At 37.1% G+C, this 13,321-nt stretch overlaps 1 protein-coding gene across 3 annotated transcripts in view; it reads left to right on the top strand.

Moving 5' to 3' along the window:
• Positions 1-13,321, top strand: part of SLC35F1 (solute carrier family 35 member F1) — a 231,825-nt gene that overhangs the window by 177,595 nt on the left and 40,909 nt on the right. For all 3 annotated transcript variants that reach the window (XM_081945841.1, XM_081945843.1, XM_081945842.1), the window contains exon 3: positions 4,613-4,740. In XM_081945841.1, the coding sequence (XP_081801967.1) occupies positions 4,613-4,740 (128 nt within the window). The remainder of the gene's footprint in view (positions 1-4,612; positions 4,741-13,321) is intronic.

The raw sequence follows: 13,321 nt of genomic DNA on the forward strand, positions 1-13,321 counted from the left end.
CTGCGTCTAGTCCCTCTTTATCTCCACTTAAATAGCACTTTGTTCCCCAAACAATTCTTACTGGGCAAGTTATTCCCAAATGTTTGGCTGCTTCTGGACTTATGAAAATGTTTGAATTGTCCCATTTAATTGCAGTAATTCAAATGAAAAAAGATGAAATCATGGATGACTGTCACAGCCTCTGTCAGTGTCCACAACTAATAGACTGGAGAAAGCCAATGTCAATCTGATCTCCCAAGAGGCAAGACAAATATGAACACACACAAGAAGAACTTTTTCTTTTATGACCAAATGAAGACCTTCTCAAGTCAGTCTTTCAACGTCTGCATTCCATCTGTAGCTCCACTCTAGTTTGCTGATAAAAAAAAATCTCTTACCTTCCAATTGAGCTAAGGAGGCAACTTATATAGATGGAGAATGTTTGGGTGCAAATATCCCTCCTTATGACTTGCTAACCAAAAGTAAGCATCACACCCATAGCCTAGTCACTTTTGGCTTTGGACCCAACCAATAATGGAATCCAGAGCTTTGACAAAGATCATCTAAGGTAGTATAGATCCCCAAAGTATTCCCTACTTATCTGTAAATATTGGTGGATTTTTCCTTCCTTGAATTGTATTTTTAACATAGTTGTTAATGTGCCTTTTTCTTTAGGATAGGGATCCCCAAACTGTAGGCCACGGCACACTAATGGGCTGTGAAGTTTTGCAACCGGGCCACGGAAACAGCCAGCAAGCATGCATGTGTGTATGAGCAACCTCATTTGTGCGATCCACTTGCACAAGTAGAGCTGCATGTCTGAGTGTACACATTGCTAACCTAACTGGAGCTGCATGCATGCGCTTGCTGGCTGCTCATGCGGAACAGCCACTGGTCCACAAAGCCAGAAATGTTGGGGAACCCTGCTTTAGGAAATGTCAGTATAGTGGTTGAGCTGAAAATGTATGTCTTTTATTTGTCTTCTCTATCTTATTATTTGGAACTTCAAAAGTAAAAAAAGAACTAGAAATTGATAAAACAAGAAATGTGAACCTCACTTTCTTTTGTGCAATGGTATTTCCTATTCCAAAGTCATCTGAATTTTGGGACTTTCTACTTTCCATAAAATTGCATGCTTGTCACCAATTCTAAATGCATTATTTGCCCTGCAGAGGAATGCATTTTTAATAATGTCCCCCATTAGCCTGTGGTTAATATGTGCTAACTAAAGCTGTGCTCTTTTTCTTATGGACTTCTGTTTAGAGTAATTTAATCTATTTTGGGCATTCTGTTGAAACTATCCCATATGCAGTAATTAAAACTAGAAGTTGTGTACACTATAAATCATGCTGGCATATGCTGCCAATTTTCACACAATATACTCAAATCAATATTCTCTCTTTTATAATAAAGAGGTTTCCTTTATTATTTGTTGAAAAACAAATAGGAGGATGTTTTCCTCTATTTCTCCCATAACTCTGTAGCCACTGTACTGGGAGGGATCATCTCCCTGGGAGATCATATGTGCTCCTTAAGGAAGGAGAAAACAGAGAAAAAGGTCATCCTATTCCTTTTCCAATGCTTTGGAATTCCACTGAGTGTTGGTTTGTATCCAGTCCGCTGAAAACAGAGCTTCAGATCAACCTGGATTGAGTCAAATTAATATTACATTTTCATTAGGTTAATAAAATTGCATGTTAATCTGCCCTCAAAAGTCTCTCCGCCCATAAAAAGTGAAAAATGGCATTGAATCTGTAAAATATTTTGGGTCAAATCTCAGACATGTTTTTATTGGAGATCAGAATATTCTGGGTGTGTATGTCAACAAACCTGACACTGAGAATTTGCCCTGAGCTGTGACCCTAACCCTAACCCTAACTATAAAGAGGTTTTATAACAGGAGGATTCTTTACACAAAACCTATTATAGGGATAGTCAGAGCCTAGCATCTAGCTCAGTGATGGCTAACCTTTTTCTAAAGGTGTGCCAAAACTGTGTGCGCACACACTATCGCACATGTGTGCGTGCCCACCACCTTGCCTATGTGGGAGTGACCCACCCACCATGCATGCATGAGTGACCTCCCTGTGTGGGAGGGAAAACGGCACCTATTCTAAGACCCACCTATTCCAAGCAGCTGGCCTGGCTTAACTTTGATTTAACCATATCGCTCCTGACGGGTTTTTATTGGGTATTTTAATTATATTTAATTATCTAGGGGTTTTTAAATACTGTATTTTAATTGTTTTATTTGTCAGCCGACCTCCTCCTTGTGTATGTCTCGGTATATGTCTCTGTTATATGTTTGTTTTGTCCACATATTTATTTCATATGTTTCGTTGTACGCCGCCCCGAGTCCTTCGGGAGAGGGTGCGGCTAAGAAATAAATATTTATTATTATTATTATTATCCCCCCCCAGGCCCTCCAGAGGCCAGAAAAATACCATTTTCCAAAATCCGGTGGGCCCGGTAGGTCTGTTTTTCGCCCTCCTCAAGCTCCAGAGGCTTTCTAGGAGCCTGGGGAGGGTGGAAATGGCCTTCCCTGCCCCCCAGAGGTCCTTCGGAGGACGGTAACAGCCCATTTCCCGACTTCTGGTTTGCGTGTTGGGCTGTTTTTCACCTCCGAAAGGCCCACCTCTGAAGCCTCTGGAGGGCAAAAAATGGCTGAAAATGAAGACCGAAATCAGCTGGCTCCGCATGCCACCTTTGGCACACGTGCCATAGGTTTGCCATCATGGACCTAGTTAGTTGGATCCTCCCCAGGGAGACTTCAAGACATTCTGAGCATTCATAGCTGGGAAATACAGCAGAAGTAAAGGATGTCAGATAAATTATTAAAGAGGGAGCACCAAATAAATCCTGGACTGTATCTGCACCCTTTGTAGGTCACGGCGCACTGAAGAATCAGTGCTATTAGAATTGCACTTTCAAGAATTGTGTGTATAGCAACTATGTATTAGAGTACTTGTCATAATAACTCTTGAGGATATATTTTGAAATTACTACATTACTTTTAAAGAGGTTATTTTGTTTTTGGGAAGCTGCTCCCTCATGAAAATGCATCCTTTAATTATCCATCGTGTAAGCTAACAAGACAGCCAAATAGTTTTCTGTGAGCAAAATTCACAGCAGAATTCTAGAGATAAGCTACAAAGGGGGTCCTCAACTTACAACAGTTCAATTAGTGATTGTTCAAAGTTACAACGGCACTGAAAAATGTGTCATATGACTGTTCCTCCCAGTTATGACCTTTGCGGCATTCCCATGATTACGTGATCAAAATCCAGATGTTTGGCAACTGGTTCATATTTATGGCCGTTGCTAGATCCCAAGGTCATGTGATCACATTTTGTGACCTTCTGGCAAACAAAGTCAATGGGGAAGCCAGATTCGCTTAACAACCGGGTTACTAATTTATCAGCTGCAATAGTTCACTTAAAAACTGAGGCAGGATATATAACAATATTGTTATGTATGTTTTGTGTTTTGTTCTCTACTGTTGTGTTTTACTGTTTTTAAAGATTAAAACATTCAATAAAATTATTTTTAAAAAACTGAGGCAAGAAAGGTCGCAAAATGGAGCAAAATTCACAAATGTTGGGCTTAACAACAGAAATGTTGGGCTCCATTGCGGTCATAAGTCAAGGACTACCTGTATTGAACACAGATTGCTTTATTGTTGGGCAGCCAAGCCTAGCACTATCCTTTCTATTCTCAGAAAAATATATTATGAATCCACCGTATATCACTATGCAAAGAAAAAGCATTTTTATGGCCATTGTCATTTGGACTATGAAGCTTAATGGAACTATGCGAGGCTGTAGAAAAACCGAGTGGCTCATCCAGTATCAATTCTCAAATTATCCACAGAATTATGTCAGGATGAAGTGCATAACCCACAGTGTAGCCACCACTAATTTCTCTTTTTCTTCTGAACGATGACAGATTTTTTTAAAATTTCCACATCTCAGTATAGTTTGGAACGCCAGGATATAATTGGGATGAATGCTTTGCACTGCTAATTGGAATATGTTTAATCACATTAGTTAATGAAAGAAAAAAAATAATCAAATGGCCCTTGAATCATATATTTGATTCCAACAAACCAAGTCGTAATGGAGCACTGGCCAAAAAAACCCCACCTCAGTTGATGAATGTGTTTAGGGATGCCACATACATTTATGGAGGGATGCAATGGCTCAGTGGCTAAGATGCTGAGCTTGTCGATCAGAAGGTTGGCAGTTTAGTGGTTGTTAATCCTTAGCAGCGCATAACGGAGTGAGCTCCCATTACTTGTCCCAACTTCTGCCAACCTAGCAGTTTGAAAGCACATTTAAAAATGCAAGAATAAAAATAGGGACCACCTTTGGTGGGAAGGTAACAGCGGTCCATGCGCTTCGGCATCATGCCAGCCACATGACCATGGAGACGTCTTTGGACAGCGCTGGCTCTTCAGCTTAGAAATGGAGATGAGCACCACTCCTAGAGTAGCAGGCATGTGCGGGGGAACCTTTACCTTTATACATTTATGGCAATACTTGTGTAAATTTGTATATATGCATATCCATCTATAAGAAATCTTGTCTTTCAAACCTTTCTCTCTTTTCTCTCCCCCCGCCCCATTCCAATGCAGGTGAAGAAAATTTATTGGCAATCTTAAAACGAAGATGGTGGAAGTACATGATCCTTGGAATAATAGATATAGAAGCAAATTACCTGGTAGTTAAAGCTTATCAGTATACCACTTTTACTAGTGTACAGGTAAGATTTTCTACTAGTTTATTTTCTCTCATCTCTACTCGTTAAATCAGAAAACCAAAGGAAGCCTGGATTTAACTTCACAGTAATAGATCCATACTTTCCTGCCTTCCCGAGATTGCCATCCTATTTCCTCCATATGTTGGCTCAAAGGAGAAAATAGATTTTAACATTTATGCCAGGCATGCTAAGCATAAATATGGTAATCACAGATATGGAGCTGCAGGCACATAAAGCCCTTCATAGCTCTGTTCATTACACTGGCTAAGATGAAGCTCGGAGCTTCAAATAAGTTAAAAAGCAGTAATAATTCTGTTCAGCCTTCCATAAAAGGATTAAAAACATGTTAAGAAATGTGAAAAGAAGGTTATTATCTCATCCCACATATCCAATTTCATGTAGAACCAAGAGTCAATAAGTGGAAGTTAAAGTCATAGTTAGGTAGATATTATTATTCAAAAATCAGAAACTCTACTCATGACAGCTAAATTACACGGCAAGGAAGCAGATGGATAAGTATCCTATAAGTCAGAAACATAAAATAAGATACTCCTCACTGTAACAAAGCCTTCCATTGTTGAAATTACCAATTTTCTCTAAAGGGCTTAAACTCACAGGTCCTTCTGATAGAACTGCTTGGGTGGCATTCCCCAAGGGAAGGCTCTGTGTGACAGATTTTAATCCAGATGCATCCTCCTTCAACCATTGTCTTCCCTTTGCATTGTAGCATTGGGTTTTGGTGCCACGCAGTTGTAGACTTGTTTTTTTCACAATTATTTTCAGTCATTCTGTTCCCTGGTCATCTCACGGTTGGACTGTTGTAATGCGCTCTACATGGGGCTACCCTTGAAGAGCATCCAGAAACTACAACTGGTGCAGAATATGACAGCGTGGGCTGTCATATTTAAGGGCCTCAAGAATTGCCTTATAACACCATTCCTCCATGAGCTGCTTTGGTTGCCAGTCTGCTTCCGGGGGCAATTCAATAGTGTTGGTTATCACCTTTAAAGTCCTTCATGGCTTTAACTTGGCCTGGATCCAAATTATTTGAGGAACCCTCTCATTCCTCTGGGATTGGCCTTTCCACTTCTGCCAGAAGAGGAGGTATCATGTGGGTCTCATCAGCCTGAAAGGGTCCAGGAAGGCACTTTCTGCTGTTGTGCCTACTCTCTGGAACATCTTGCCCCCCCTCTATGTGAGGTTGGCCCCACACTCCTCCTTTCTTTTCGTAAGGGTCTAAAGACATAGCTCAGCCAATTAGCTTGAGGCCCCAGTGGGGGAACAGGACAGTGATTAATCAGTTTTATCATATACTGTATATCTATATTTATTACTTAAAGCACTTGTTTTGTGATGCAAAACCTGTACACTGTACAAATATGCTAAATTTGTAATATCTTCAAAAAACATTTATTTCCTTTTCTCTTCCTAAACTTTCACTCATTTTGTAGCATTCTAGTGGCTGTGCATTTCTTTCATTTGATCCAGTCATCCAAACCAGTTTGATTTCAAAGGCCAATAATTGTCGAAATAGATAAAATTCCAGGTGCTTTTTTAGTTTTTAATTTGAAATAGCTCTCAGCCTTCTTAAGGATATGTAATAAAATCTAAGGTTGTATTATTATCAAAAAGATATTGCAAACAGAGCAATATTGTAGTGGTGTTTCAGTTTATACACCCTAAACATGTACAAGCCCAATCACGCAGAAAGAACTCAACTACATATGCATTTGACCTTTGTCCAGGAGGAAATTCCTTCATTTGAGAAGAGTTGGATTCTATGGTAAGAGTATTTTTAGAAAAATAACCCTTTTTAGTTCTTTGATACTGATAAATTTCTGAGCAATCTATAATATTTTAATTTGAGTTGGGTACTGGTTTGTGTGATGACTTCTCCGCTCTAAATAAATTAGGTGGTTTTTATCCTTAAAGGAAAGGATAATGTAGATATATTTCAGTCTGGCTTTAGACCTGGTTTAGAAACTTTAATGATTTTGGCTACCTCGATAAATGAACTAAGCCAAGAATTCAATAAAGAAAGTAAGTTGCTATTGACTCTGCTTGACCTAGTTAATGGCTCTTAACCATGGTGTCTTTCTTAATAAAATTACAGAGATGCAATTGAGGGGTATGGAGACTTAATTTTTCTGAATAATTACTTTTGGAAAGTGATGTAGAAAGACTTACCTTAATTTAGTGTTTAGATGATGGTGTTCCTTAGAATTATACTTCTTTTTCATGATATGTAATATTTATGTGTAGTGGAAATCATTTGAAGTTTGAAGATGTAGTGTAACAAATATGAAATAATATTTAACTGCATCTTTCATTTCCATTCCATTCAAGGGAGGTTGTCTAAATCATTGCCTGGGTGCTGAATTAATTGGGTCATAATAAACTGAAATTTAATCAATCAAGAAATAAGCAGCCTTAGTAAGGCTATAGTAGGCATTTAAGTTGTGCGCAATGGGATATTACTCCCCTTGAAAATGTAAGCTTGTAATTTGGATATCTTCTAGAACCTGGCATTAATCTTGGATGCTTGCTAAGAATTATTTGCCAGGCTAACAATGTAGTCCCATCTATATTCATTGGAACTGATCCTCAAGAGTCTAGCAATGTAACAAATACCTTATCACATTGGATTATGACTATATAGTTTACACTGGACAATCTTTGAAGACTATGTTGAAACTATTGTGGTCCAGCCTGTAGCAGAATAATAGTGTTCTGGTCCTGTTCTTCAAATGGCTATTCTACTTCCTATTTATAAGTACGATTTAACATGACTATGATATTGGTTTTAAAAAACTCAAATTTTATTTTATTCAAAACATTAAAACAAACTCCCAAAAAAAAGAAAAAAAAGAAAAACAAAGCTAAACAAGACTACAAGTGCATAAACAAATCAAAAGAGACATATACATAAATTGTCCCTCCAATTGAATACTAATAAATGTATTTCAAAGATAATAGATCCCCCCTTGCAAAGCAGGCACACAATTTATAAATTTTTACAACACTATTTACCAACCCACATAGCCTGTGCACTATATTGAAAACGTAGTTAACAGGAAAACCAACAGCTAAATTAAACTTCTAAACCCTCTGTTAACAGTCTATTTTATTTCACTCACAGAACGTCCACAATGGCTTCTGTCCTACCATAAGTCACAACAATCATTGTCTTTGGTCCATCCAGGATCAAATATCCTCAATTGATTCTTAATTAATAAACTGTTTTCTTAAGATATTAAACAGGATCTTTTATAACAATTGGATTTTATGAATATGAATTTTAAAGTGCAGAACTACTAATTTTGAGAGTGGGGAGGGAATGTGAATTTTCCAGTATCCTTCCCCTGCCATGCCCCCAAAGCCACGCCCACAGAACCAATAGTAAAAAAATTTGAATCCCACCACTGCTCAGAGTTAATTGGAACTAAGAATGTTCCTACTTCACTGTTCCTCGATTAAATTTGGACAAAACATTTCCCTTTAAAAAGTCATTTAGTGTGAGATTTTGACTTGCATTTGAAAATATGTCTCTGGGTTATTAGTTTTTTAAACTATTTTAATAAGCTCTGTTACTGTTTAACATTTTAGTATTGCAATATTTAATGGTTAAATTGGAAAGATGCTTTGGGGAGTTGGGCGGCATAGTAGTTTGATAATAAAAATGGTTTTACTCATTTAAGTTTTTTAAAATATGCCATTATTTTTCATTTAATCTATCTTAATGTCCTAAGAAAAAAGGCAGAATATAAATATTTCTAATGTCTCTGTCCCTGACTCCTAAATCTTAATCTTAAGTGAACTACCTCAAGCTACTTGAAGAGAATAAATATTAAAAATGGGAGGAAATGAAACAATTAAATATAATTTTTAAAAAGCTTTGCACATTACATTTTTGCAAGTTTCAAATTTCACAAATATAGCTGTTACAGGCTTATACTTGATAGAGGGAGTGGTGGTTGATTATAATTCTCTGTAGTCACTAAGCCACATTTCCTTTTAGTTCATGAATTACTTTCTTATTTCAGTTTCTTAGTTCTTTCTTAGTTCAAGGAGACATCTACATCTTCTCTCTTCAGATATTCACAATGGAAAATGTGCTGAGTGCCTTCATCTATATTGTATCTCTATTTTAAAGCTCCATGTTCTCAGAAAAAATAGAGATATTAAGTAAAGATTCAGATATTGTGGTTTTGAAACAAAATAAGAAGATGAGATGGATAATCCTGTTGACATGGAAACATGCTGAATGTATAAACCTAATGTTCTGCAAGGTTAATGGGATATCTCCCCATCTTTTGACTGATTTATTATTTAATTGGCAAGTAGAAAAATCAGTTTGTTTTTCATTGTTTAAATGACTACTCTGTAGTGAGAAATTATGGGTTCAGATTTGAGAACACAAGGATCACTCCCCCCGCAAGAGAAAACTGAAGAGGAGCCAAATCTGAATTTATACCAAGATGTAGCAAAGAAAATAGGATATACATAACATTCTAAGAATGATTTCCCATGATTTGCAATCTTATAGAATGACTGAATTCACATAGTTAAAAAGCTACTTTGCAGATAAAACACATTTTTTTCTTTAGATCAGAAAGTGACATTGTTAGAAAGCTGAGGGATTGATTCTCATGGAGCAAGAAACCTGCCCATGATTTTTGTGGGGGGGATGAAATTATGGTTTTTAAATATTCCCTACAATTGAGCAAGAACAGTTTATAGCAGACTTTATGAAGAAATGTATGCATTTGATTTTTCTCCTACTACAACTGGAATAGAGGTTGGTTTTTTAATCAAGCTTTCTTTTACAATCTTGTTCAGAAACCCATTTCAGTTCAATTTAATTATTTTATGAGATTTTTAATATCTAGAGTACTGGATCATATCTTGTATTTATCTTAGCAAACAAGTGCATTGGAATGGAATGCAAAGATAATCATTTTTCCATATTTGCTTTCATAAATGGTTCACATGGGCAAACTATTCCATAACATTAATTTGGCAGAAAAATAAACGAGTTGAGGGGGAAGGGGAGAGAAGATATTCCTGGTTTCTAATTCCTTCATTAATCTATGGCTTTGGAGGCTTGAATTCAATGTAATTTACCAAGTTCTCTCCTATCTTCTCCTCGTCTTCCTAAACTGCATTTCCTTCCTTCCCTCAGTGGCTTAATTGTAAGTACTTAGGGCAGAGACAAAAAATAGGAATTAATAAGTTCTACCTCTCAACATCCCCTTTTACCATTTCATCATTTTTCTCCTTTAACAATGGACCGACACTCTCTTTGGCTTTTTTTAAATTTCTAATATACCCAAATATCCATTTTATTTTTGGAAACACTCAAAACTCATTTTGAGTGTAACCTTTTCAGACAAAATCATAACAGCAGCTTTAGAGTCTACCTTGTGGGAAGGACCATCCAGATGTTTTAATAGGTGTTTAGGATATTTTTTAAAAAAATTAGATTCAGATAGGTAATTATGGCTGAACATTTTAATCATATTTGATTCCTTAGTTAGAGCATATTGCCATTCCAGCTAAATTTAATTCTCATGCATGTAGAATAATACAAGATTATATGTTGGAATTTAATTTAGGGCCAAATGATTATTTTTAAATCCTTAACACTAAGATTATGGAGAGGAGTTCCACGCAGGGCTTTTCAAACAGCCGAACTCCTCTCCTGTTCCTTCTTCTGCTGTTTGAACAAGCCACACAGGGGGCACTGCCTTGTCTTTCATAGCTGCCTCATTTCCAGTTGGGGTGGGGATCCATGGAGAAGGAGGGAAAAGATGGATTTCTACCCCCCCCCCCATTGGAAAAGAGGCGGCTGGGAAAGACAAGGCAGTGCCCCCCCCCCGGTGTGGCTTGTTCAAACAGCAGAAGGAGGAACAGGAGAGGAGTTCCATGTGGGGTTTTTTAAACAGCCGAACTCCTCTCCTGTTCCTCAGGCAGGCCAGCAACTTTTGCATCTCATTTGGAAACCAAGGACCCAGAGTATGGAAGGAGAATGGAGAGGCCAATCAAACACAGTAATCCCACGGTCATCGAACCAGGTTTTAGTACTTCTGGCAAAAGTTGCTCTCATTAGAAAAGAGGACTTTGGACCACTGAGCAACAGGACTTTGGACCATTGTGCTTCATTAAGACCAGGGTCAACGCAGCCGTCTACCAGGAGATTTTGGAGCACTTCATGCTTCCTTCTGCAGACGAGCTTTATGGGGATGCTGACTTCATTTTCCAGCTGCCCACACTGCCAAAAGCACCAAAACCTGGTTCAATGACCGTGGAATTACTGTGCTTGATTGGCCAGCGAACTCACCTGACCTGAATCCCGTAGATAATCTATGGGACATTGCCAAGAGAAAGATGAGAGACATGAGACCGAACAACGCAGAAGAGCTATTGAAGCATCCTTGTCTTCCATAACACTTCAGCAGTGCCACAGGCTGATAGCTTACATGCCACGCTGCATTGAGGCAGTAATTGGTGCAAAAGGGGCCCAAACCAAGTACTGAGTACATATGCATGCTTATACTTTTCAGAGGTCCGATATTGTTCTATGTACAATCCTTGTTTTATTGATTGCATGTAATATTCTAATTTTCTGAGATGGTGGATTTGGGGTTTTCATGAGCTGTACGCCATAATCATCACAATTATGACAAATCACAGCTTGAACTATCTTGCTTTGCATGTAATGAGTCTTATCTCATATATTAGTTTCACCTTTTAAGTTGCATTACTGAAATAAATGAACTTTTGCACAATATTCTAATTTTTCGAGTTTCACCTGTATAATGTTTGTCTTTTGTCCATTTTTCTTTGTTTTGTTTTGCATTCTGCATTTTGCATATTAACAGAAATGATATAAAACTAAATAGACTCTTGAAAGAATAATTTTGCTTCTTTGATTTGGAAAAAAGGATGAGTCTGTAAGCACTTTCTTCAACTGACATGTTTTATTAAAGACAGAAACTTTTGCGAGAGACACAGATCACTTCATCAAATGCATAGAACTGGTAGATTGAGGTAGGATTTAAATTACAGTTTTGTTTCTGTTTCCATGTCAGCTGAGTCCAGTAGCTAAATGTTTTTAATATAAACAATGTTGCATTTCAATTGTTTAATATAAATGCTAAATGCTGCGTTTCAGGTTAGATGGCCTAGACATTGATATTTTGACATAGATCTTTTTAACATTTATATTTTATTGTATTTTACTAATGTTAATATATATCTCTAGTCCATGTATGATATGCCATATGCTAAATAAATAAATTAACGCATGGTGAAGAATGGGAGGGGAAGATAGTTGGTTATCAGACACAGATTACATGACAACAGCCAAGAACTATGATAATAATTGACAATTATAATGCTACTGTGTTTTTTTAATCTTTCTGGTTCAGATTGACTGAAATCTTTTGACTTCAGTGAAGTCAGCAATCCCTCACCCAGTGATGGAGTTCAAACTTAGTTTTTATAAAACAGTTTGGCCTACAGTATTTCAGATGTCTGCCTTATAGGGATAAGAAAACTCTGCTACCCTGTTTTTATGAGGGGGGGGCAGGGAAAGGGTCAAAATAATTAACCATTGTTTCTATTGCTCTGAACGTGGAATACACATTAAAAATGATAGGGTAAGCTTTATATATTTGTAAAGGCACTCATGGGTTATTCACATATTTGTGAAATGCTCCCATCTGCATTGCATTATCCTTTCCTTCCTGATATCCTAATCCTTCTAAAAAAAAAGAAAGAAAGAAAGTGTCACCCTCACCCACTAAATGTTATCCTCATCTGTTTAAAAGAAATCTTGTTCCACTGAAGACAGTGTGAAGGAATTAATTAACTATATCAGTTTCCTAGCTAAATCCACAATGGAAAATGTATCAGAGATTAGATCTACAATTCCTTCTCATCAAAGTTTAGGATTTTTTGAATTTACAAAGCAGATTGAAGTTTGATAAGCGAAAGTTGTTCAATTGGAGCCCTCTGCTGCCTTTCCCCCATCAAGATAAGAGGACAGTACTCTTTCTTTTAGAAGGAAAACCGTATTTCTATAATTGTTGGAATACACTTTGAAGGACTGTTGGACTTCAGTGTACACACTTGCTATTCTTTTTATTTAAATGTCTTTCCACACTTGCGGCCTCAAAATATTTGTCAGGATTGTTTATGACTCGATTGAATGATGATTTTTATTTACTGTATTTCATTCCCTGTCAGAGAGCATCAGTCAAAAAGACCAACAACCACGGGAGAAACTTTTTTCAACAGTATTATGTGTTTATTTATTTATATAGGTTATAGTATCTTTCTCCTGATAGGACAAGTTAGCTAACAATAACACTTTTTTGATTTTATAAAAGCCATTAAAATCAGTATGACTGCTCTCAATATGATCATTAAAAGCAGATTTGATTATTGATAGTTGTTATGGTAAATTCCCAGGTCACACCAAAATAGTTTTCTCAGATACTGTCTGTACATTGACAATACTAAAATATTAATTCTAAAATATTAGTTTTCTCCCTTAACCTCTTTTTTCATCTTCAGCAAT

The sequence above is a fragment of the Natrix helvetica genome, assembly GCF_964273705.1.
Source record: "Natrix helvetica genome assembly, chromosome: 2".
In the NCBI taxonomy this organism is placed as follows: domain Eukaryota; kingdom Metazoa; phylum Chordata; class Lepidosauria; order Squamata; family Natricidae; genus Natrix; species Natrix helvetica.